The sequence below is a fragment of the Heterodontus francisci genome, chromosome 15 (assembly GCF_036365525.1).
Source record: "Heterodontus francisci isolate sHetFra1 chromosome 15, sHetFra1.hap1, whole genome shotgun sequence".
In the NCBI taxonomy this organism is placed as follows: domain Eukaryota; kingdom Metazoa; phylum Chordata; class Chondrichthyes; order Heterodontiformes; family Heterodontidae; genus Heterodontus; species Heterodontus francisci.
In genome coordinates, this window is record NC_090385.1 from 76,141,208 (window position 1) to 76,168,543 (window position 27,336).

The 27,336-nt window shown below is 42.6% G+C and overlaps 1 protein-coding gene across 2 annotated transcripts in view; it reads right to left on the bottom strand.

The window, feature by feature from the left end:
- Positions 1–9,321: 9,321 nt before the first annotated feature.
- The window catches only part of pcdh19 (protocadherin 19), a 126,878-nt gene continuing 108,863 nt past the window's right edge, over positions 9,322–27,336 (bottom strand). For both annotated transcript variants that reach the window (XM_068047999.1, XM_068047998.1), the window contains exon 4: positions 9,322–9,991. In XM_068047999.1, coding sequence (XP_067904100.1) covers positions 9,396–9,991 — 596 coding nt within the window. In that variant the 3' untranslated portion in view covers positions 9,322–9,395. The remainder of the gene's footprint in view (positions 9,992–27,336) is intronic.

A 27,336-nucleotide genomic window follows, 5' to 3' on the forward strand; every position in this document is an offset into this window, starting at 1 on the left:
AGAGTAAATCAGCAGTCAAGACTAGACGTAACAAAAATAATAAAAGGACAAAACTAAAGGCTCTGTATCTGAATGCATGTAGCATTTGAAACAAAACAGATGAACTGATAGCTCAAATGGAAATAAGTAAGTGCGATCAAATAGCCATTACAGAGACATGGCTGCAGAATGACATACATTGGGACCTGAATATTGAAGGGTCCATAGCATTTAGGAAGGACAGGAAGTTAGGAAAAGGTGGAGGGTGGCTCTTTTAATTAATGATGATATTAGCACATTAGTACATTCTCATTTTTAAAACAAAAGATATCATGACCCTGATCTTCTGAATCCTTAAACATGTTCCACCTCAACAATGTGTCCCTGATCCAAACTGATTTTCTCGCCTCTGGGTTGTTTAAATACTTTAATCAGGCCTCCACTAAGGAATGCATTTTGGAGGAGTGGAGATTGACTGAGGCAGACCTCAGAAGTATGTTGCATCTAGTAATCTATATTCTAGTAATCTATATGCTGCCGATCTTAACCTGGCTAGGGGCGCAGCAAGTTCTGGAGCACTAGTTTTCAGTACTATTGCCAAAATGTTGTCAAGGCCCTTCGCCTTTGCAATATCCATTGCCTTCAGCCATTTCTTGATATCACGCAGAGTGAATCGAATTGTTTGAAGACTAGCATCTGTGATGCTGGGGATTTCAGGAAGAGGCCACGATGGATCATCCACTCGGCACTTCTGGCTGAAGATTGTTGCAAATGCTTCAGTATTATCTTTTGCACTGATATGCTGGGCTCCCCCATCATTGAGCATGGGGATATTTGTAGAGCCTCCTCCTTTGATTAGCTGTTTATTTGTCCACCACCATTCACGACTGAATGTGGCAGAACTGCAGAGCTTAGTTACCTCAATGTATTGGATTGAGAGGCACTTTTGTTTATAACCGTTAGCTTGACAAATTGTGCAGCACAGGAATGCAACTCATTACTTGAAAACAGAAGAACCCATTACTTGTGCTGATGAAAAGAGGAACCAATATTTGTTTTCCCACTATCTCTGATGGGAAGAGGCACCAATAAAATGGTAAAGAGCTCCAGTACTGTTTGTTTCCAGAGATGTCTTGTAGATATGTACCAGCATTCATTTTACGATGTGTGCTCTGTTCAGATTGCTGACTTGAATCTTATTGGATCTGAATCAGCTCGCCAATAAAGATGCCATTTAGACAGTGGAGGCCTGTAACTGGCAACACCCACACAGCTTAGTGGAAGAGGCAGGCAGCTTTAAAATTGTAGGTAAGAAGAACATCTGCTTTTAAATCTTTCCAATATACTCCGAAATCCTGTAGCTGCTTTCTATAATTTTTGGTTTGGGGAGGATGAAGCAATCAACCATAAAAATAACCCGAAGCTATCTCCACATTGTGACTGAAGATTGTGATGTGGTGAAATCAGTTTTTGCGGCTGCATGTTTTGTGCTCCTAACAATAGCAATCATTGGTACAGAGATATTGCTTGAGTCCTCAACAGAGGCAGCCTGAATACCATCAGACTGGTCCTAAACTGCCCACCTTTGATGGCCAGCCTGCACATAGGAATATGAATAAGCCACTAGAGCTTTGAAACCCATTTAAAAAGAACCTTCAGTTGTAAAAGGTACAATTTGGAACCTTGGAATCAAGTCCTTCCTTAAGAGCAGCCTTCAGCACCATCTTTATAGGAGGTAGTTGGCCAAGTGTTTGAACAACCTGCACATTGATATTGTATTTCTATATTTTGATTTAATCCTAATTTGTCTTTGAGGTACAGTCAGAAGCTGTATAGCCAGGAAGCATGCAAATCAATCATTTCAAAAAATCTTTAAAAAAAATTCAATGCACAATCTGATTAAAAATTGTCTTGCAAGAATGAATTGAGCCTTTAAAAAAATACCACAACGTAATAGACTGCAGGCTGGACTGTGGTGAGAGTACAGAATCCCAGCTAGAGCCAACATTCGCTTCAGAATGAATTGTGCGTCTACTTTTGGAGCCAATTTATTTTATTGTTTAACTCTGAAGTTTTCTTTGATGGGCAGCCTGTCCTATTTACTGCAGTGACTAGAACCGAGAATTTGATTGAGGTCTCACTGCTGCACTGAAATGCTTATTTGCACCATCAATCATAGCTCCCTGTCACTGCTTGTTTGACAGACATGGAAGGAGAGCAATGTCAAGGAGACCAGCACAAACCCACTCAATAGCTTGAGTCCAAACTGAGGAAATACTTGGCTCCAGGGATTGCATTGCCGTTACATGGAACTAACTGAACAAATCTAGTTTGGCACCAGAGCCAATGAAAATTTCCGTTGGATCCAAATCTCCACGGTTTACTCATTTCAGCTACGCACTTGATTACAACAGTCACCCATTTGCAAAGTATATGGAGGGGGCACAGTACAATGGCAGGGCTTACAAATGGTTTGAGAAAGAGAAAATGCGGGAAATGTACATCCATTGCATCTGAGTGAGAAAGATGTGTTAATCTTTCAGGCGAGACCTTTCCTTGGCCAGTATTTTAATAGTGTAATGTGCTCCTATCTTGTTTGTTCCACAAATCCTAATTTGTGTTGTTTAGATATTTGGGTCTAGTTAAGCCCAACTCACGTCGACGTTGGTGGGAAATGCACTGACAGCTGATCTGCTGGCTCCCCGCTTACCCTCGCAACTTCTGGAATTTCCTGCTAATATTGATTGGAAGTGGGGAACTTTGTGTGTCCAATATATCCACCTGTCTATGGACAGGCACATTGAAGTGCCAAGCTATTATGAAAATATGTCATTTGATATATTTGGACTAAAACTAAGTAGAATGTAAAAGATAGCAAAAATAGAAAAATACTTAAAGTACTCTTTTGGGCGGCACAGTGGCGCAGTGGTTAGCACCGCAGCCTCACAGCTCCAGCGACCCAGGTTCAATTCTGGGTACTGCCTGTGTGGAGTTTGCAAGTTCTCCCTGTGTCTGCGTGGGTTTCCTCCGGTTGCTCCGGTTTCCTCCCACAGCCAAAAGACTTGCAGGTTGATAGGTAAATTGGCCATTATAAATTGCTCCTAGTATAGGTAGGTGGTAGGGAAATATAGGGACAGGTGAGGATGTGGTAGGAACATGAGATTAGTCTAGGATTAGTATAAATGGGTGGTTAATGGTCAGCATAGATTCGGTGGGCCGAAGGGCCTGTTTCAGTGCTGTATCTCTAAATCTAAATCTAAATCTACTCAACAGGTGAGGCATCCTGTAGAGAGAGAAACAGTTAATGTTTCTTGTTGATGACATTTCATCAGTTTCTGTCAGTTCTGATGAAAGGTCATCAAGCTGAAACATTAACTCTGCCTCTCTCACCACAGATGCTGCCAAACCTGCTGAGTATTTCCAACATTTTCTGTTTGCATTTCATATTTCCAGCATCTGTAGTATTTTCCTTTTGTAAGAATGTAAAGGATGGATGTCCATTTGTCCAGAGGTACAGCGTAGCTATGTGTGGCAGAAGGCCCTTTAACAGTTAAGCGGGCCAAAAGCCTATGCAATCCATTATAGATTGAGATTTTTTAAGCTTAGGAGACAATCTTTTTCGAAATAAAATTGCTTTTAAAACTCTAGAAGGCAGCGTATAGATGCTTCTGAGGTCTGCCTCAGCCAATCTCCGCTCCTCCAAAATACACTCCATGGTGGAGGCCTGCCTAAAGTATTTAAACAATCCTGAGGCTGGAAAATCGGCTTGGATCAGGGACACATTTTTGAGGTGGGTCATGTTTAAGGATTCTGAAGATCTGGGCCATGATATCTTTTGTTTTAAAAATGAGAATGTAGGAGCGGGACTTGCAATGAACCATATAAAATTTGCAATGTCATAGATTCTTCTTGTTTTACTCACATTCTCCCATGGGAGGTGTGTAACTAAGGTAGCAATCCCGAGAAGAGCAAGCTATGTGAGTGTACTCCTTGACATTGAAAATCAAAGAGAAGCTCCACAATTTTAAGGTACTATTACTCCACTCTGAGCTGTTTCATTCCACAGGGATACTTCAATCGTCAAGAGCAGCTTTGAGGTCAATCTGATCATCTTTGCCTGTATTTAGATTCTGTTTTGTTTTGCAGTTCTCAATGATTGTATTCAGTGCTGTTGAGGGATCACCTTGCTTTCATGAGTCCAACTGCTCACATCAGGGAGCTTCATTAAAAAGAAAGAATGGAAACTAGCACAGACAAATTAAGAGTGAAGACAGAAAGATGGAGCAAGAACAAGAATGGGGTCAGAGCTAAAGAAAGACAAATGCATGCAGGAGAGCAACCAAACCTCATGAGCCACAAAGTGAGTAACTATCGTCTGGTATCCAAAGCAGGAGGTTTAGATCATGTCTGGTAATTATATTTGCAGCAGTGACCTGCACGATCCAGAAAGCATTCTGGGTAAACATAATGTGTGTGGTACTAATTTCAGAGAAGCCCCACTCCAGGCTTAATAATGAAGTGTCTAGAAAACTAGTGTCTCTTTAAACCTGACTCATGACATTTAAATACTACTTCTGAGACTGGGAATGAAGAGCCTAAATACTTTATTCTTGGGTCAGAAGTGCACAAAAGATTGTCAAGATTAAATGCTTTTCAACTCGCCATTGTCATAAAGGGTTAAAAGCCCACAGATCAACATAGAAACAGGTGAAACAATGCTGACAGTCCATTATTTGAAACATTATAATAATTTAATAAAGCTGCTTTATATTATCATAAAATATACAGAAATGTGGTTCTTATTTTACAATGAACCAATCACTGTGAAAATGTACATAACATATATGCATATACAGCATTATCTTATCATTTCACACAATCTTTGACAGATAATCTGGTAAACAGTCCGTGCTGTAAGCTCCCATTGAGCTTTTTTTTTGGCAAATGACCAGCGTGTGTAGTGTAATCAGATGCTTCTGAACGGCAACTCTGTGAACTGAGATGAAAGATTGTTATCTTTCTCTGTGCTTCAACTGTAGCAACACATCTGTCTGCTTCTGATGATAGCTGAATGTGGTTCCATTCTGTAATCAGGTTTTTTTTTGCGAGAGCAATTTTGACATGCATAAATCTCTGACAATAGCTTCTTTAGAGAAAAAGCCTTTTTTCCCAGTCATAAAGCAATCATCTCACAGAACAGATGTTAATTTGTGCAATGTCACCAAGACAACTGGGAAGGGGGTGGGGTAGGGGAATGATCCAAGTATAACCCTCTGAGAACTGGGCTCCCTTTTATACTTTTGTAAAGCACTTACAAGCTTTCGTTCCCACATCTATAACACTGAATTTAATTTGGAGGAATATAGCTATGTTCATACAGGTGAGTTACAATAACTTCACAAACACAAGAACATTTCTTTATGAACAATATTCTCTGGAAAGCAGAATAATCTATTACTATATTTGTTTTTTTTAAAAAAATGCTCCCCCCCACCACCAATGCAACATAAAGCTGCCTTAGTCCTCAAAGGGTTAACGAGGAGAACAGTACTCACATCATTCATTCTCACCCTTTATCCCTCACCAGCTACATTGTGCCAGCCAGAATCTTTTAATATAAAAAAGGAATATTCCAAAAGTAGGACGTTGGCCCTCTTTTAAAAAGATAGAAACAACCCCACTCCTCAACCAATAAACAAACTGCATGTCTTTGTGCAAGAAGCCTTCAGTTTGAAGAAAATAAAGGCAAAGAGGCAGGTGTTGCGCATTCGAATGAGTTTGTGTCCATCCTACACTGCAACAGAATGGACTACTGTACAGATGAAAATAGTGTAATCACTGGACAAAAAAATTGGAGACACACAGGAAACCAACAAACATGGGGCTGGCTGTATATTGCACATTTCTTTAAAAAAAAATCAACTTAAAAAACCCTAACTGAATTCACAATGCATAATAAAAGAAATGCAGGAATTAATAAGGAGTTTTGCAAGCAGTGGGTGGGCTGTAGAATTTTTTCAATACTCAGCAGCTCCTTCCTCAGTTTTCCATTATCATTCTTTTGTAGTTGGTCACCATGATGTCATTTCTAAAACCATCAGGGCACGGAGTCAGACCTGCCACAGCTGACTCCTCTCCCTCACCCAGGTTCCTGCTGCTTGGCGATTTCTCTGTTGGCAGGTTTCTGTGCAAGAGATGCATATGCTCTATTTTGCTCATGTTACGAGCCTCCACCACCACCATTTCATTCCCATTGGGAAGTCAAGTTATACTGTTCCCACTGCAGTCAGTGGCAGGATGAGTTGGGCATGCTTTCAAAGGCTGTAATGGCACAGCAGTTCATCCCTCTCTGAAATGCTGTGTGAACAATTCCATTTGATTGATCCCGATGCTGGTTGCTGGGAACCCAAGTGACCTGCCTCTGAACTGAAGAATCTTTTCATACACACGGGAAAGTCGCTTTTTGATTGTCCGTCTCGGTTGGGAGTTTGGGACTACAAACACGGTGGCAGCCAGCGCATTGCTCTTGTCGCTGTGGTTTATTTTGTTGTTGTTTTCTTGCTGCAGGTCTTTGAGCACATTCCAGAATTGGAATTGATCACAAACATGGGAATCAGTCTTGCAGAACACCTTAATTAAACACATTAGCAATGAATGGCCACCCTGAAAAATGCACTGAAATTTACAAAATATTAACACTATGACAGTTAAGAGTTCAACAGTGGGCAGTGTCAATGGAACAAACTACTCAAACTCAAACTGGTTCTGAAGATTTAACAATGACCAAGGTTCGTGACAATAGGCACACACTGAGGGGTGGCATCTGCTAGTTCCATAGTCTTTTATTTACAAATTCCCTCTTATTGACCATCCCCAACCCCACCCCCTGCCCACCCCCCCAAAATCCAAAAAATGATATCCTGTCAACTACACACCTCAGAACATACATTAGTGATCTAGTCGTCACTGGCTATTACAAAGTCATACAACATGAAGGCACAACTTGTAGCTGTTGTGATCATAAGGCCTATTTTAATAATTATATGACCAGCTGACTCCACATAATCAACATCCCAAAGATCAGTCAATGTGGCAAAAAACAGGAGCAAGGATGTCTTGCTGCAATTATACAAGGCCTTGGTGAGACCACATCTGAAGTATTGTGTACAGTTTTGGTCTCTTTATCTGAGGAAGGATGTTCTTGCTATGGAGGGAGTGCAGCGAAGGTTCAGCAGACTGATTCCTGGGATGGCAGGACTGACATATGAAGAGAGATTGGGTCGATTAGGCTTGTATTCACTAGAGTTTAGAAGAATGAGAGGGGATCTCATAGAAACCTACAAAATTCTAACAGGACTGGACAGACTAGATGCAGGAAGGATGTTCCCGATGGCAGGGTATTCCAGGACCAGGAGTCACAGTCTAAGGAGAAGGGATAAGCATTTAGGACTGTGATGAGGAGGGATTTCTTCACCCAGAAAGTGGTGAACCTGTGGAATTCTCGACCACAGAAAGCAGTTGAGGCCAAATCATATTCAAAAAAGAGTTAGATATAGTTCTTAGGGCTAAAGGGATACGGGGAGAAAATGGGAACAGGGTACTGAGTTTGGATGATCAGCCATGATTGTATTGAATGGCAGAGCAGGCTCGAAGGGCCGAATGGCCTACTCCTGCTCCTATTTTCTATGTTTCTAAAAGCTTGTCCAGTAAAAGCCATCTTAAGTTGTCATCACAGAACTCATTGAACAACTGAACACTATCAGTTGATGGACCTATAATACTGTGAGCTGGGGGAATGTTTAAAAATATACCAATTATTGTGGTTTTCTGGTATAGTTACAGCTATTGGCAAACTAAAGCAAAATGGTGGTTTCATGGAGGCATCGTAACATAATGCCACTCCTATGAGAAATTCATTTATGATGCAGCCCGTTGAAATCAACATAGGTGTGTGATAGAGAATTAATGGCAACTTGCTGTGTATGGGAATGTGTCTGTTCACTGGTGGGAATCAAACTCTTAACTTAGAAAGTAGAAAATTCAGGAAAAAAATGAAAAGGGATTGAAATAAACACCCATCTCCTCTGAACACTCTCTGTAGGAGTATTCTGGAGATTCAGGCTTTGGTTGTAGGATGCCCTACCAGCTTTATTGATGGGAATCATTTTTGTGATGAGAAGATATTGTCATTGTTGGCTGACTTGAGATCTTTAATGAATATTTTAAAAAGTTTTATGGCATTTAAATAATACATGGATCATTTTATAGTATCAATTCCACTTCAACAACTATTCCATAGTTATTCTCTTCCTGTTTTAAGTTTATAAAGTAAGTTCAGCCCTGCAACTGGCATGATGCCATGTACTTCAAGACACAAAGAAGCTTAGTAACGTGCCACACCAACATATGTCAGACTACTTCACTGGAGTCGGGTACAGTTCTGTCTCTGTGAAAGACGGCACCCATGCTAATACTTAACTTTTTACTATTTTCACTATATCGATACCAAAAAAAACTAATTTATAAAGTGAGAGCACTGATATTTCTCAGCATTTCCCTTGTATCATGAACATAACTATGGCTAGCAGAGTTGGGAGATATTTATTGGACATGTGTACCTGACTGAATGGAACACACTTCGCCATTCATGTGTTGTGCAGTCAGTTCCACATATATAATCTCTCATACTGCTAGTTAGAAGGATATCCCTCTATTTAGAAGAGATAGCGTTCTGTTACAGAACAGGCCTTTAGGTTACATGTCAGGGTGGGGGAGGGGAGAGGGTGGTGTTGGGTGATTGAGCCAGTTCCACTGTGCTTTAACAAGGTACACGATGACTGTCACCCATATTATAGAGTAAGATATAGGAGAGAACCCACTTTATGAAAATGGTAAAACACCATTAGTACAGTACAAACTATTCTAGCCTGGTATTTTTGTGGGACTTGGGCTCACAATGGCTTGGCTTACAAAAGGGGAATAAGCAATAGGCATGTATTATAGTTGGGAAAACCTGAATTCGGATTTGCTTTCTGAATCTTTGAACATTAGCTTTCGGTCTAGATCATTCTTCCAAAGGTTTAAACCACACCTGCCATGTTACAACCTGAAGTTGCCATGACCTATACTGGCCCGCACGGCCTGTCCTCAAATGCATCTGAAGTAATTGCATTTTGAAGAAAAATCCAGTTTGGACGAATTTGATTTTGGAACTACATGGGAGCTCACTGCAGAGGATTCTCCCTCTATCCTCTATGCCTATGAAAAAAAAAAAATTTTCTTATCATAAAATGTAATGTATGAAAGTACACTTAGAAGAAAGCATTTAAATACAGCCATACATGAAACTGAAGAAAAGCGATTTACAAACTGTCACGGTGTTAATATTTATCTGCATTGTGGGTGGTATCCAGTGATCACAGCACAATGTCTTGCATTCGTTTGATGCCAGGCGAGTCCTTTTCTCTGCAATCATGCAGGAGGTGGTTGATCTCTCGGACATGTTCTGAGTCTGCTTCCCTGGATCCTGGCTCTGACGGATGCGAGGAGGCCTGATTGACAGGCCGGTCGAGGTCATGCGCTATCGGGCAGTGCATCACAGAGTACGTGACCGGAGGCCTGTTCGACGAGGGGCTGCCCAAATGCACAGGTGTGCTGGCAGGACTTGAAATGTCAATACCGTTGCTTGTTTCCTGGCTGCTGGAGACCGAACCATTCACTTTTGGGCTGCAGATGGGTAGATCAAATGTCCTCTTTCCTTTCAAATCTGTTTTATCATTCTCAGCAGTGCGATCTCTGGGGTCTTTGCCAAAAGTTGCAAAAGTTCTCTTTGAACTGCCATTCTCATAACGTTCAGAGTCAACACTAGTGGTCTCTATGGACAGTGCAATAACATTTTTGCCGCGGTCAGGAGATTTGGCACGGCTTGGCACTGCAACCCGTGGCATCCAACATCTGTCCGAGTGACCTAAAATCCGGCATTCTTCCATGCAGGTAAAACCTTCATTCTGATCTAGGGAGGCAGCAAGATAATGAAACAACATTATTACTTTGTAAACACCGGCATGTTTATCTTGAGGTTCCAAGACCTGGTCAAACAAAGACTTTTTAATTCCCTATGCCGCTCTTTCCTACTTCCATTGTGATCTACTGCTTTCTAAGAGAGTTACCCATGTATTGCAATGTTGGTGACTGCAGATGCATGAACTGAAGAGTATCATGGTGAAAGTGATATCACAATATTCACCAAGGACCCTAATTATTTTGTTTGCTCGTGGATTAAGATCAAGAGTAAGTCTTTCAGACAATATGTTGATTTAGGTGGGATCTGCGAGAAGGCCGAATGGTTCTGCAAATCAATGTGCAGCCAGTTGTGCGCAAGTACTCGTGAGATGACGTTGAATAGCATTAGGACACAAGCATGAAGATGTGTGGAGGTAACTGTGCAAATGGCGAGTAATTGATGGAGACAACAGACCCGAAAATTCCTGCTAAGGAACACATATCGGCCCTTTGTATTAGAGTAACATCCACAACACACTTTCAGTGTGAAAGTGCCAAGAGGAACAGATGCAGCTGTTCAGCAGGGATGGCTAGAGATCACTGATTTCAGATAAAGCTGCTCACCACTGGATAAATCTTCAATTTAGCCCAAGGGAATTACATCAAGCCCACCTCCCACTGATGCCAATTAATGACTGACTTCTGGCATCTACTGTAGACTTCAGTTGATGCAATCCCCAAACTACCCTGGATTTAGCTCACAAATCAACTAATTATATAAGTAAAGAGAATTTAAAATCTTTTTCAGGCGAGGATTTAACTCCTCCTCATGTTTAATCTTACAGAAAGTAACAACTCCCAATTAGAAATAATGGGATTGTGTTTCACGAAGGGTGATATTCATCAGCAGGTTACTACCACCTTGTTTAGTCATAGCATAAATATAATTCTCTCTACATACATATATGAAACCACAACCAGTGGTGTTTGCAGTCTGCAGTATACTCTATGTACAATTACAGGGGTGGATAAACAGCTTTGCACCATCTACGCATCAACCTGTTACTGCTGCCCGTGAGTGTTTTTGTGTCAATATAAATTTGTCAATTATAAATATGTACTTTTTGAATGGGTTTTGATATACAAAAAACAATAACAACTTTTATCAGACCAAATATTCCATTAAGTAAAATTTTTCCCTCTCTTGCAGGAGCCAACTGTTGAAGGATTTAGGGGAAAGGCTGCTTTAATGATTCCTGTGTTGTTTTATTAAGTATTTCTCCCCAGTGGCCAGATGAATTGGTTGACTGCATAGAACAAACTGCTTTTTGTTTGGAATGGGCTCCAGAGACTAACCGAGATGGGAGTACTGATTGACATGACTTTCCTGTCATCGATATTCAATAACAATGGAATACCATTAAGATAATTCAGTGTTTTTTGCAACCCCAGGTCAAGGAAATGTGATGGAATATGTTTTATTTAGGGGTTGAGGGAGACACTACTCAACAGTAACTTATTGTACAGCTCCCTGTATACTGGGTGCATACTATAGAAGGTCATTTTCTGATCTTGCACACTCGTATCGGTAGTGTGTAATACACACATTGGACTGTAGGCTGCACATCATTTTGTGACCGTATCTAAATTAAACCACAAGTAGCTTGCACCTGAATTTCCAACACGTGTTCCCTGTAAGCAAGACTGGGAGTATGAGAACATAAAGTCACCCCTACAGTGCAAACAAAGAGGTACAAACCAGGTATCAACTATTGAAATATAACCTTTAAATGTGACGAAAATAACAAAACACTAAAGGGACTTTGGTGACTTGATGTGACCATAACAGAACTTTTGAGACATCAGAGGGGTTATTGTGAACCTGTGGAAATAAATATTTCAATTCTAGAGTGTGGGATGACTTAATGATGTATGGTTAAAGTGTCACTGTGTATACTATAAATAGAGGATATTCCAAAATTCAGAATACATTGTATTGATTAATTAAAAATGTGTCTGACAAGTGGATAAAATATGTGTTGCATGTTGTGTTGTTATGTGACAAGTTTCATACAATAAAATACTACAAATTAAAATGCTGACTCCGTGAGCAATGCAATATCAGATGTAAGTGATGGCTTGGTAAATTAGTGTGTTGAAAGGATGTGCTTGAGGTCATTTAGCATAAAAGGAAAACTTAAGCTTTTTCCATTGTCATTTCAATCACACAAGGAGGTTGCATTCTTGCACAAAGTCTTGGCCCTCTCTAAATGTGTTCTTGCTTCTCTACGATAACAGAAATACTTAATCTATCATAAATTTGAGATTCATTACTTTAAAAATTGGAAAGCAAAATATGATCTTGTCCCAATAGGAAATGCTTATTGAAAACAATGTTTTACAGCATTACAATAATTCTGTAAATATCAGATAGTGACAGGATTTGCCTAATTTTAAAAAATTACAACTGCTTGCAAAGGAAAAGCATCTTTGATGTAAGAAGGTGCGATTCAGGCCTGAAAGGAGATAAAAGTTTCAGCAAATATTTCTTCTGATACACTTGGCAGTAAAATCAAGGCAGAACAACTGGCTGAATTATGCAAATAGTTTGCTTATTTAGCAGCTGTCTGAAATATTCATGGTTAATATGCAAAACTAGTCACTCTAGGTTACTATTTGATACTTTAAAATCCCTTGGAAAGATCCCAGAAATATACAATATTTGACAAATTATGAAGACACGTGCCTGAAGCCAAAATATTTCACAACTGCACTGCTAAGAAAGGATTATAAAGAATAAAAAGGTTTTATAAAAACTCAAAGATTTAATGCTAATTCATCAACTCTGTGTTTATGTGCTTAAACCGTGTACTAGCCTCATTAGGACCCTGACTTTTATTCAAATTAGGAGCTTCCACACATTGCAATTGAACCATTTGGAACAGGCACTTTAGAGGAGCTCAGAGAGGCGGCTGGGTGGTTAAGAATTTCTTGAGTAGCCCCTTCTAGATATAGAGCTACCTGTCCTTTTTGTTCCTGTTTTAGCCTCTAAATGACCAAATCCAGTAATGGGACTTGCCTCCCCACTGCCTTTCTATGGAGAGAAGAATTGACAGTCCTTTACAGGCAGGCAGCAGGCTTCACTGGCTCCTGGTGCCTATCATTGCAACCCTTATGATGTTTCCAATACCTCATGAGGTAAGTGTCAGGAGTGCCATTAAAATATGTAAATGAACTGACCCCAGTAAACCTCAGCACAGGTAGAGCCAGCACATAACGAACAGCAGCCCTAGAGTGTTCAGGATGATGAGGATATTTTAGGAAACTGTAATAAGGTATGTTTGCACTAAACCTCTGTAAATGTGAAGCTATGTAGAAAGACAGTTACCAAACAGGGGTAGGTAGGTACCATAATGAGGGAAAACCTACTTGATCTTGTCCTCACCAATCTAACTATCACAGATGCATTTGTCCATGGCAATATTGGTAGGAGTGACCACCACACAGTGGAGATGAAGTCCCATTTTCACACTCCATCATGTTGGGTGGTACTACTCCCATGCTAAATGGAATAAACTCAGAACAGATCTAGCAGCTCAAAAGTAGGCATCCATGTGGCACTCTAGGTCATTAGCAGCAGCAGAACTGTATTCAACCATAATCTCTAACTTCATGGCCTGGTATATCCTTCACTCCTCAATCTAGCATTACCATCAAACCAGGGAACTAATCCTGGTTAAATGAGGAGTGTAGGAGAGCATGCCAGGAGCAGCACCAGACAGACCTAAAAATGAAGTGTCAACCTGATGATGCTACAACATGGGACTACATACATGCTAAACAGCAGAAGCAGCATGCAATAGACAGAGCTAAGTGATCCCACACCCATGGATCAGATCAAAGCTCTGCTGTCACATCACATCCGGTCATGAATGGTGGTAGACAATTAAACGACTCATTGAAGGAGGAGGCTTCAAAAATATTCCCATCCTCAATTATTGGGGATCCCCAGAATGTCAAAGCAAGGCTGAACCATTTGTAACTATCCTCAGCCAGAAATGCTGAGTGGAGGATCCTTCTCGGCCTCCTCCTGAGGTCCCCACCATCATGAATGCCAGTCTTCAGCCAAATCAATTCACTCCATGTGATATCAAGAAATCGCTGAAGGCACTGGGTACAGCAAAGGCTATGGGTCCTGACAATATCCTGGCTGTATTACTGAAGACTTGTGCTGCATAACTAGCCGTGCCTTTAGTCAAGCTGTTCCAGTACAGCTACCACACTGGCATTTACCCGACAATGTGGAAAATTGCACAGGCATGTCCTGTCCACAAAAAGGCAATCCGGTCAATTGTTGCCCCATCAGTCTACTCTCAAGGAATTGGGATTGGAGATAGTGGAAGAGCTTGCCATAATCTTCCAATCTTCCCTGGATATGGGGGAGGTGCCAGAGGATTGGAGAGGGGCAAATGTGACACCATTATTCAAGAAAGAGTGCAAAGACAGTCCCAGTAATTATAGACCAGTTAGGTTAACATCAGTATAATAAAAGCAAAATACTGCTGAAGCTGGAAATCTGAAATAAAAACAAGAAATGCTGGAAATACTCAGCAGGTCTGGCAGTATATGTGGAGAGAGAAGCAGAGTTAACATTTCAGGTCAGTGAACCTTCATCAGAATCCAAGGATGGAGGATTTTAGTTACAAGGTTAGGTTGGAAAAGCTGGGTTTGTTCTCCTTAGAACAAAGGAGATTGAGGGGAGATTTAATAGAAGCGTACAAGATTATAACAGGCTTAGATTGGTTAGACAAGGAAAAAATGTTCCCATTAACAAATGGTACAAGAACTAGGGGACACAAATTGAAGGTTTTGGGCAAAAAATGCAGGGGGGGGATATGAGGAAGCACCATTAACGCAGCAGCTGGCAATGACCTGGAACTCACTGCCCAAAAGGGTGGTGGAAGTGGAGACAATGAATGACTTCAAGAGGAAGTTGGATGACCACCTGAGAGAAAAATAGACTTGCAGGGATATGGGGATCGAGCTGGGGAGTGGGGCTGCCAGCACAGCTCCTTGGAGAGCGGCATGGACTCGATGGGCCAAATGGCCTCCTTCTGTGCCATAAATAAATGACTCCAGAAAACTGTCAATCATCAGCAAAGTGATGGTAGGTGTTCTTGACAGTGCTATCAAATGGTATTTAGTCAGCAATAAACTGGTCAACGATGCTCTGTTTGGGTTCCACCTGGGCCACTTGGCTCCAGGCCTTATTACAGCCTTGGTCCAAACATGGATGAAAGAGCTGAATTCCAGAGGTGAGGTGAGAGTGACTGCCCTTGACATCAAGGCAGAATTTGACTGAATGTGGCATCAAGGAGCCAGAGCAAAACTGGAGTCAATGGGAATCAGGGGGAAAACTCTCCACTGGATAGAATCATACCTAGTACAAAGCAAGATGGTTGTGTTTTGGAGGCCAATCATCTAGGCCCCAGGACATGACTGCAGGAATTCCTCAGGGTTGTGTCGTAGGCCCAACTATCTTCAGCTGCTTCAACAATAACCTTCCCTCCAACATTAGAGTCAGAAGTGGGGATGTTCACTGATGATTGCACAGTGTTTAGTACCACTTGCAACTCCTCAGACACTGAAGCAGTCTGTGACTGCATCAGCAAGATCTGGACAATATTCAGGCTTGGGCTGATAAGTGGCAAGTAACGTTCATGCTACACAAGTGCCAGGCAATGACCATTCTAACAAGAGAAAATCTAACTATCTCCACTTGACATTCAATGGCATTAGCATTGCCAAAGCCCCCAGCAGCAACATCCTGGGGTTACCATTGACCAGAGTCTTAACTGGACCAGACATATAAATATTGTGGCTACAAGAGCAGGTCAGAGGCTGGGAATTCTGTTGCGAGTAACTCACCTCCTTATTCCCCAGAGTCTGTCCACAAGGCACAAGTCAGGAGTGTGATGGAATACTCTCCACTTGCCTGGATGAGTGCAGCTCCAACAACACTCAAGAAGCTCAACACCATCCAAGACAAAGCAGCACATTTGATGGGCGTCCCATCCACCACCTTAAACATTTACTCCCTCCACCAATGGTGCACAATGGCAGCGGTGCGTACCATCTATAAGATGCACTGCAACAACTTGCCAAGGCCCCTTCAACTGCACCTTCCAAATCTGCAACCTTTACCATCTAGAAGGACAAGAGCAGCTGACACATGGGAATGCCACCTCCTCCAAGATTCCCTCCAAGTTTCACACCGTCCTGAGTTGGACCTATATTGTCATTCCTTCACTATTACTGCGTAAAAATCCTAGAACTCCCTCCATATCAGCATTATGAGTGTACCGACAGCAAATGGACTGCAGCAGGAGAGAAGAAGGCTCACCACCACCTGCTCAAGGGCAGTTACAGATGCAATAAACACTGGTCTTGCCAGCAATGTTCACATCCCAAGAACAACTAAAAAAGACAGGTGCCTCCACTTTTCAAACCTTGCCATTTTACGTGCATTATCTATTTTGGACTATGTACTGGATATCCTGTTGCTGCCAAACTGGTCAAATTACGAATTTGTAAAGTAGGATGCTAAGCCTACCACTATTTGCCTTTCTCCCAGGCCAATTTTAACCCACCCATTAGTGAAACTCAAGCGGATAGGTAGTGAAAATGGCTCACGGGCCTCATCTGCATCAATCCCGTTGGTTCTGGCCTTTACTTGCTCTGCTGGAGCAGGAGAAGATGCCCACTGGAAGCCAGTGGGGGTCCTTCTTTAAATATGCAGATCAGGCTCTGATGATGTAACCATTGTGGCTTCCCTTTAGGCCAATCGAGCAGGAAGGGAAGCCTGGCTAGAAGAGGCCCAGAAAGCTACGTGGATTTTCTTGTTTCATCCTGCTGCCTGACATTCCGCTCCCACCTTGATGCCATTTCCCATCAGTTTGGGTGGGACACTAACGGGATCTATGCAGTTGAGGCTCAGGAGTTAAAATCTCCCAGGTTTCTCACCGTTGAGGTCTGGATGTTTATCCACCCGCGTGACTCCCACCCTGAGTTAAAATCGGAGCTTCTGCCTCATTCTGGGCTACGTCACCATTGAACAAACAGCTGATTTAAACATTTAAAAGAGAAATTTGCTGTAATAATCCAATGGTGGACAAGTGCATGAATACATTTTAGGAAAATACGTGCACTGGCCAATATGGTAATAATTGAAATTAACTATAAATTCACTCTTAAGCGATTAGCAGTAAAACACTTGCATTGTATTCAAGTGGGCTGCGACATAAAACAGATCAACAGAAATATAAAGGTGTGAATTTTGATCAGCCTTTTTTATGTGAATAATACTTGAAGTTCAAGTGTTTAGACACTGAAAAGCAACAGTTAAACTACTCTTTTGAATAATGTCCACATGAAACACTCAAGTAGTTGTAACACAATTAACAGAATAATTGATTTAATAATAACATCTCATTACAAATGACCCAGTACCAGAGGTAGACTACTTCACTTGGGCATAACGCATTCAGTTACTAAGCTTTGCTGAGACACTATCAATCAAACTATTTTTTTAAGGGACAACGAAAATATTATTTGCTGATGACTGTTCTAGTGTTTGTGAACACTGTACCGAGAAGTGTAATAAACAGGTGATGTGCCAATTTTTAATCACTGTGACAGCTTTCCAGAGAGGTATTGAACAGCTCAGCTGCTTTCTTTCAGACAAGGGAGAGAATTGACTTGAGATAAACCTCTCCCAGTTGGTTACACAGTTACACTTCAAGGACCTGTTTTCAGCCCAACTGTGTTGCTGGAGGTGGACGACAGTGACATAAGGGGCTTGCTCCCACTCTGGCCTTTCTGAACTTGGCCTGCTACAGCATTCCAATGAAGCTCAATGCAAGCTCAAGGAGCTGCACCTCATCTTTCAACTGCACACTTTACAGCCTTTTGGACTCAAAATTGTGTTCAACAATTTTAAGTCATATCTCTGCCCCATTTTGTTTTGTACTTCTTTGCTGGTTCGTTTGTTTTCTCTCGTTTCTCTCGTTTTCTTCACTTTGCGTCCAGATGGCAGCTATTCTGTCATTCACACCTCCTCTGGACATATCTTTTGTTTCTTTACTTGTCCCAATACCACTGCCTTTGACCTTCCAACATGAAATCTTCTGTCATTTAATCTTTCCTGCTCTCCACCCTATCACAGACCTTCCCTTTTGTTCATCTTCCCACCCTCCCACTTCCACTTGCTCAAAACCTACTACATTTATAAATTTTCCTAGTACTGAAGGTCATAGACCTGAAATGTTAACTCTGTTTCTCTCTCCACAGATGCTGCCAGACCTGCTGAGTATTTCCAACATTATTGTTTTTATTTTAGATTTCCAATATCAGCAGTGTTTTGCTTTATCACTGGAGAATTTTTCTGAAATTGTTACTGCACTCTTCCAGCCTTGAATTGCTAGACAGTCTTGACAGCTTTTAAAACACAATGGCTGGGATTTTATCCAGGCGATGGGGGTCTCGATGTCTGGAAAAAGCGACACCGAAAACCCCACGTCGCCCCTTCTATGGGAGGTCTGCCGAATCTAGTGCCAATTAGGCACGTAAGTGCCAAGTCTTCCACAGGATCAAGGACCAGCAGCGACCAATCAGAGGCTGGCAGCTCTTTCACTGAACCGCGCCACAGCAGAGGCCATAGCTGCTGCCAGTGGAGCCCCTACCCAAAGCCCAGGAGCAGTGCTAGACTCAGACCACAGGTAGGTCAGGGCAGAAGGGGTCTCACAGGGTGGGGGTTGCGAGGTAGGGGGGTGTTGGGGGGGAGGTCGGAAGCAAGGGCAGGGGGCTGCCTCTCAGCCCCTTCCCAATGCCAGGTCCCTCATTCAGGCACTGAGTGCCTTTTAAAGAAGGACCACCCGCCCTCACCAGAGCCAACAAGGAACGCGCATGTTTTTTTCGTGCTGTGCTTCCTGTGCGGCGGCAGGGCCTCCCCTCACATGGCTAATTGCGGCAGCGGTGAGATGAGGCCTTTAATTCAGCAATAATTGCCCAGTTAAGGACCTCAATTGGCAGCAGGGCAGGAAGACTGTTCACAGGCCTTCCCGCCCCAGACTTAATTTTGGCAGAAGAGGGAAGGGGAAGGTGGCGGGGTCCCCCTCCCCCACCATCCCACCCAATTATATGTTCTCCTGACCTCCAAACCCGCCGCAGGGGAGAATGTGAAATTCCCCCGCAAGAGCTAGATTTTTAGGCTCCGATGGGCCAGAGTATGGAGGCGGGTGGGCTCGGAATTTCACACTGTTTCCTGACTGGCAACATCCTGCCCCTGAACCATTTTCCCGGACGTGGAATGAGGAGTGGCAGGTAGCCAATTAGGGCTCCTTAAAGGACTATTACGGTCTATTGTCAGAGGCCAATTGGAATTTTCCAATCAGCCTCTGGGTGCTCGGAGGACTAGGAGCAGCTTGGAGGCTGTCTCTCTGCAGCAGATCGGGAGGGGGGGCCAGTGCTCCAGGCTGGCTTGAGGCCCTCCGGTCTGCCTGGCTTCAGCTGCAGTCACAGGCTGCCCTCCACAATGGTGGCGCAGCTGCTGAGAGCATTTTTTATTTTTACGTTTAAGAGGTTGGAGAGCCCACCCTCTCGCCACTAATTGGCCAGTTCGGGGAAAATTACTGCTGGGTGTCTGCTTCCCCCACAATTCGGGCTTCTGATCCCCATTTGACCCTGACATCGGGGTCCCAAAGCCCACAAGGAAAATCCTGCCCTATGTTTCTGATAGTATAATAACGAACTGTGCAAAGTAAAGCTGGAGAATGTATCATGAATGACCTCATAAAAAATAAAGCCATCCCTTGTTGTATTTTTGTATAAAGCTTCCATCGATACTCCAAGGTTTATGTTTTTTTAAAAAAGCATTTTATCCTGGATACTAATAACCTTTCCGAACAAAGATCTGAATTATAGATACACTTCTTCCCAGGCAGGTACTCGTTGTCTGTGCTGCACTGCAAAGCCATTATCATCAATGTCAATTCTGCATTGTTATTATAATGGTGAATGCACTATGGTGTCAGTTGATGCCAGTAAAATCAGCAGGTTTGCAGCAACATAGAAAATAACATTTTGGAACACAGTATATGAATAATTTGAGACATGACATGTAGCAATTGCAGCATACGGGTGACTTTGGACCTATGGTTCCCAAAACTCTCCACCACTGGGGATTTCCTCACATCTTTGCCAAGAGAATGAGGAGAGAGTTTAGGAAATTATTTTTTACAAGGTTAGTTGTAGAATGGAATACTTTGCCACAGAGAGTGGTTGAGGCAGGGACCATTGCAACTCTAAAAGTAAAAGAGAAAGGTACAATGGCTTGGGAAAGAAAGCAGGGTAGAGGGATCCGTTTTGAATTGCTCAAAGCAAGAGCTAGCACAGACACAGATGGGCTAAATGGCCTCCTTCTGTGCTGTAACTTTCAATGCTTCAATGACTGAGTCTGTTGGGAACTTATTGATTGCTATGATTAGTTAACAACTCAATTATCGTTGTATCAATGAAACTTGCAGGATGGTAGAAGGCGAACCAACTATTTTTCATCGAGCAATTCCTATGTTCCTAATTCTGAAAATGCAACAATACACAAATTTCAGGAACAGATAACAAACAGCTACCATAGCTAACATACTCCATTTTTTCCACTTGTCTCAGTGACTGAGACAGGCAGATACTTAATTTATATGGCAGGTCAAATTCAGTTTGAGTCTATTGATCAGTGGTGAATTCGATCTTTCCCAGCACTGGCATGGCACCTTGGCCCTGAAGGAGTCCATTGGTTGAGAAATATAAAACTACTGTTTGATACACATACTGTGCTTTGCAGTGGGGCAGAAAACCAATGGGAAATCAGAGCTTGCTGTTTCTGCATCATTTTGATTTGCAGAGTTTAAAAGTGGCACTGGGTGACGGGCTTTTGTTTTTTTAAAACTCTATGGCGATGGTGGATCGAAAGCATCTGCCAGATTTACACAATATACTTTTAACTCAAACTGACTAAAATTCACCAGGGAGGCATGATGGGAATAGTAGAATATTTTATTCTAGGAGTGAGTTCAGCTATGTAATTCATGTGTGATAAACGATGAGTACTTTACAAAGGTCACCCTCACAACTCAAATAAAATGGACAATCAATTGTATGTGCTGTTAACACCAGGGGTAAAAAGTACCTGAATAGGGAGTGGCTGGTGCTGAGATTTAAAACACAGTTCTTTCACCAAAGTGCTGGGTTTCAATCCAGCTCAGACTGAAAACAGAGAGTCTCTGTCTCTAATGACTAAAATAAGGTTCTTAAGTGTAATGTGTTTAATTGGTCTACTTCCAATTGAGTACAAATCCACACAGCACAGAACTGCCCACAGTCCAGCAATCAGTAATAGATTAATAGTCTCATTCAGAGATGCATTGGGTAACTGGTAAAAATTAAATGAGCCACACTGCTGCCCCAGGGAATTTTGAGATTGGGTTAAAGTGCATGGTTGGGGTATAATAGAAAGGCCTGTATTCTTTAACATCTGACCTGGAAACGCTTGATATATACACAAAAGTTGGACTTCATTCACCAGCACTGATTAACTTGAGTACAGAATCCCTTCCCAAATCAAAATATAATAAAAATGCAAATACACAACCACAGGTATATGCTGCATCTTATAATAGATTTCTTTTATTAACAAATTTGTGTGCTTCTCAATACTAATGATGCTAGAGAATAGAATGCTTTGCAACTTTTGGCATTCCATGTCAAACATTCTCTGAGCAGGCATAACGTGGAAGTATGTGGAGTAAAGCACTCTCGACTTTGCTCCGGAGCTACAAAATAACCTGTGTCTGAGAAGAGCACCCCTTACAGTATGCATGTATACAGTGCTCGTGCAAATGCTCTGTTTATCACATCATGGCTGGGATTTTATTCTGGCGATGAGGGTCTCGACATCCAGAACTTCGCTGAGATCCCCGTGTCGCCTCTTCTCTGGAAGGCCTGCCAAATCTAGTGCCAATTAGGCACTTAAGTGGATGGTGGCAGGCCTTCCACAGGATCCAGGATCCTGTTGTCAGACATCCCCCCCTTAGAGAGCTGCCGGCCAATCAGAGGCTGGCAATCGCAGCGCCACAGCAGAGACATTGACTGCTGCTGGAGGAACACCAACCGGAGGCTGAGGAGTGTCGCTGGACCCAGGCCACAGGTAGGTCAGGGCGGGAGGGGTCCCGCGGGGTGGGGGTCGCGGGGAGGGGGAATCCATGGCAAGGGCAGGCTCTCAGCGGGACCTCCTTCCTGATGCCGGGTCCACCATTCAGGCACTGTGCCTTTTAACGAGGGACCCGGAGCCAGGAAGCAGCCCGCCTGAATTTTCGTGCCATGTTTCCTGTGTGGTGACAGGGCCGCCTGTCGCACCGATAATTGCAGCTGCTGCGGGAAGAGGCCCTTAATTGGGATTAATCACCCAGTTAAGGGCCTCAATTGGCGGCGGGGCAGGAAGGCCGTTCACAAGTCTTCCCACCCCAGACTAAATTTTGGCAGAGATGGGATGGTGGTGGGAACCCGCCCCACCACCATTCCACCTGATTTTATGCTCTCCCTGCCTCCAAACAAGCTGAGGGGTAGAGCATAGAATTTTCCTCCATATTCCAATGGTCTGAATGAATTTGCCAATTCAGCTACGGGTCAATCATTCACAGAAAACTCATCCCTCCATTTCCAATCATAGAAACTGGAGTAAGCTATTCAGCCCTCAAGGCTGTTCTGTTTTTACATTATGGCTGATCTGTATCTTTACTCCATTTACCTACTCTGGTTTCATATATGTTAATACCCTTGCCTAACAAAAACCTGTCAATCTCAGTTTTGAAATTATCGATTGAACTAGATTTGATAGCTTATTGGGGGCAAGAGGTCCAGAGTTCCACTGCCCCTTGTGTGAAGAAGTGCTTCCTGATTTTGCCACTGAATGGTTTAGTTCTAATTTTAAGATTATGCTCCCTTGTTCTGAATTTTCCCATCAGAGGAAATAGTCTCTTTCTATCTATTCAATCAAATCCTTTAATCATACACAACCTTTTGGGGAGATTCTCAGAGTGTTGAATTCCTCTCCAACAGCAATATTTAAATGCATAAGTACAAAACATTTCTATAGCCTTTCATTTTGTACCGCTCAGCAACGTAAATAACCTACTGTCAAATTTCACATTACAGATTCTAGTTTCAAGTGTGAAGGAATTCAAAAGTCTAATCACGTTGGTGTATAAATACACACGATTATTCCCCCTGCTATTTTCTTCAGATGGTTGAATGAGTGATTAAATGGGCTGTGGTAAGAAAGATTTGCAAAATGGCTGTTTTTTTCTATGGTTGATAGAGCTCCTCATTCAATCATCATCCAGATAAAATGCATAGTAATTTCTTACCAAGCTGTGAATTTATCGTGACACAGCTATGGAGTTAAAAACTGCACTTTGAAGCAGCAAAGCACTTTTTTTGTTCTTTTCATGCTGTCAAAGTTGGGCAGCCATGACATCAGACCACTTATTCTGAAAGCATCAACATATTGCAATAAGAGAGGGCCAGAAATTGCTGCAATGGTGCATCTTGCATGGCGACCATTGGTAATTGGACTTTTCACCTCGCCTTTCACATTGTATTAATTGTTCATTGCAAATGGCTGGGTTTCGTTTACAAATTAATAATGGCGAGCACCATTAATGCATCACTATTATCACAGCAACTTAAGGCCACTTCTCCCCACTAAAAAAGTACTTGACAAAAAAAAAAAATCGCCCTGCCATAGAATTCAAATTGGCTGCTGTGGTTTAAATGGGCTATGATGCTTCATTTCCTGTCATGGTTGGGACGCTTTACTGATCAGTTCTATCAGAAGCTGAGGAAACTCATCACATGTACTGACACAGGCAAGTTGGCTGTCAGTCACGGCTGAAGACTTGAACGAGTGATAATAGTGGTGGAATGTTTCATGAATTAAGTATGATACTGAATAGACAGTCAAATCCTGGTCATTGCTATAAAGTGCACATGCTGCCACTATCTTTTTGGTTGCCTCTTTACAATGGGAGAAGGAAAGTGGAGAACCTTAAATGCTTAGCTCTGATGAAAGGCTTTGCTTGTGCCCATGGGTAAAGCACAGTTCCATCGTTGCCTTCAATAAATTAGATGTTTTAAATGATGGAAAAGTCCATAGCAAACATTGCAGAGGTTTTCAGCTAACATATGCCAGTTGTATAGCAGATGATGGCGTCTCAAGATTACACATGAAATGCAGCGAACTCCCTCCAGCAAAGGTTATGCTTTAATATTCTCTTTAATTTGACTTGAGATTGAAGAAAAATTTTAAATCTTAAAATAATTTTCATTAGCAATCTTCTGCACTTCAACTGGAATCTGGAGTTCTGTCCAAATATGTGTCTTTGCCTACAAAAGCAAAATACTGTGGATGATGGAAATCTGAAATAAAAACAAAATGTTGGGAATGCTCAGCAGGTCTGGCAGCATCTGTGGAGAGAGAAATAAAGTTAATGTTTCAGGTCTGTGACACCAGAAAGTTGATAAAAAAGAAAAAAATAGAATGCGAGTAAACTATCCAAGAATAGAAAGAAATAGATTGTAAGAGCTTTTACAAGTATATGAAAAGGAAGAGAGTAGCTAAAGTAAACGTTGCTCCTTTAGGAGAGAGACAGGAGAAATTATCATGGGGAATGCGGAAATGGCAGTGACATTGAACAAATATTTTGTGTCTGTCTTTAGTAGAAGAGACAAATTACATACTAGAAATAGTGTATAACCTAGGGGTAAATAGAGTGAGGAAATTAAGGCAATTAATATCAGCAGAGAAAAAGTATAGGAGAAATTTGAGGGACTAAAATCTGACAAATCTCCGGGACCTAATGGCCTACTTTCTAGCGGTCTAAAAGATATAGCTGCAGAGATAGTGGATGCACTGGTTATGATATTGCAATTCTAGAATGGTCCCAGCAGATTGGAAGTTAGCAAATGTAACACTGCTATTCAGGAAAGAAGGGAGAAAGAAAAAAGAGAACTACAGACCCATCAGCCTGACATCAATCGTCGGGGAAAGTGCTGGAATCTATTATGAAGGAAGTCTTAACCATGCACTTAGAAAATCACAGTATGCTCAGACAAAGTTAACATAGTTTTACAAAAGTGAAATAGTGTTTGACAAATTTATTAAAGTTTTATGAGGATGTAACTAATAGGGTAAAGGGGAACCAGTAGATGTAGTATACTTGGATTTCCAAAAGGCATTTGATAAGGTGCCACACAAAAGGTTAATATGCAAGATAAGGGCTCATGGAACAGCGGTAATATATTAGCATGGATAGAGGATTGGTTAACTGACAGGAAGCAAAGAGTAGGGCGAAATGGTGCATTTTCAAGTTGGCAGGCTGTGAATAGTGGAGTGCCACAAGAGTCAGTGCTAGGGCCTCAGCTATTTACAATCTACATGAATGACTTAGATAAAGAGACAGAGAGTAATGTATCTATGTTTGCTGATGATATAAAGCTAGGTGGGAATATAAACTGTGGGGAGGACACAAAGAGGCTACAAAGAGATATAGACAGGTTAAGTGAGTGGGCAACAAGGTGGCAGATGGAGTATAATGGGCTGGATTTCACGGGGCTCCTGACATCGGGCTCCGTGGCAGGATGGGGGGACCGGAAGATCATTCTGGCAGAGGCCCGCCACGGAGACCGACGATGGAAGGGCCAGGCCCGATCTTCCTGGCGGCGGCGAGGCTCCGTGGCAGTCCCCCCGCCGCTGGGCGACGGGACCCGGCTTTGCATATTGAAATGCGCATCATGAGTACATTTAAATGAACTTACCTCCCATCTTACGGGCCCACCGCGATCTTCAGTGCAGCAGCCAGCACTGCCGCATCTTCACTTCCCCGTCTGGCGAAAGCAGGGAGGCGGAGGAGTTAAGATTTTTAGCACAGGGTGGGGTGGGGGTGGGGGGGAACCGATGGGGTCAAATAATCATTATGAGTGTAGGGGATGGTGGGAAGGGGTGAACTGTGAACTTTATACAGTTTGGGGGGGAATGTCATATTTGTAAGTTGTGTTTCGGGGGGGGGGAAGGGCAGATACTTAGCTTTATTGGTATTGGGGGAGTGGGAAAAGGATGTCTGAATTTTGTTTTCAACAGTTGAGGGGGGTGGGGGTGGTGTCTTTAAAAATTTTAATCTACTGACAGGGCTGGCTGCCCTTTAAAAATGGCACCAACGCCTGCGCACAGGCAGCTGACGTCATTGCCAGCGTCGGACAGCCTGCCCCTCCACATGATTGGGGAGGGTGGGCCAACCCGGGTATGTAAATGAGCCGCCACATGGTAGATTGCGGCGGCTGGGAAGCACGCAGCCCGCAAATGCGGGCCGCCATTTTATCCGCCCACCGTCAGGAATGGTGGCGGGCACTTAAAATCCAGCCCAATATGGAGAAGCGAGAGGTTATTCACTTTGGTCGTAAGAATAGAAGAGCAGAATATGTTTTAAAAGGTGTAAAACTTGTAAATGTTGATGTTCAGAGGGACCTGGGTGTACCCTTAAAAGGAATACAGAAATTTCGCATGCAGGTAAAGCAAGCAATTCGAAAGACAAATGGCATGTTGGCCTTTATTGCAAAGGGATTGGAGTAAAAGAATAGAGAAAATTGGCCCCAACGACGGGTGGGGAGAGGGTGCGTGTTGAGAGCAGGAGGAATTGTTAGCGGAGGGCCAGCCTTCGCCACCAGGGGCCCTCCGAGGGCCACAGAATGTCCATGGAGAAGGACCCCCAAGCCCACAGGGAGGCCGCCTTGTTTTACTCATCATTCTCCCCACATGGCGGAGGCACCCCTCCCCCACTCCCAACCCCAAACAATGCCTGTAAAATACCAATGGCAGTGGGAAAATGGCCACATAAGGGCATCAATTGCTCTCTGGGCGAGAATGCCATCCTCGGCCTTCCCTACCCCAGACTAAATTTCAAGGCATCAGGATGATGATAGGCATTCAGCCCCTCGTCTTCCCACACAATTTTATGAGCCTATGGCCTCCCTTCCTGTCTTGAGGAGGCCCATACAATTTAGGCCACTGTGTGCCATTTTGGTCATATTTGTGAGGACATACTTGCCCTGGAGGCTGTACAGCGAAGGTTCACTAGATTGGTCCCTGGGATGACAGGGTTGTCCTTTGATGAGAGGCTGAGTAAATTGGGCCTATATTCTCTGGAGTTTAGAAGAATGAGAGGTGATCTCATTGAAACATACAAGATT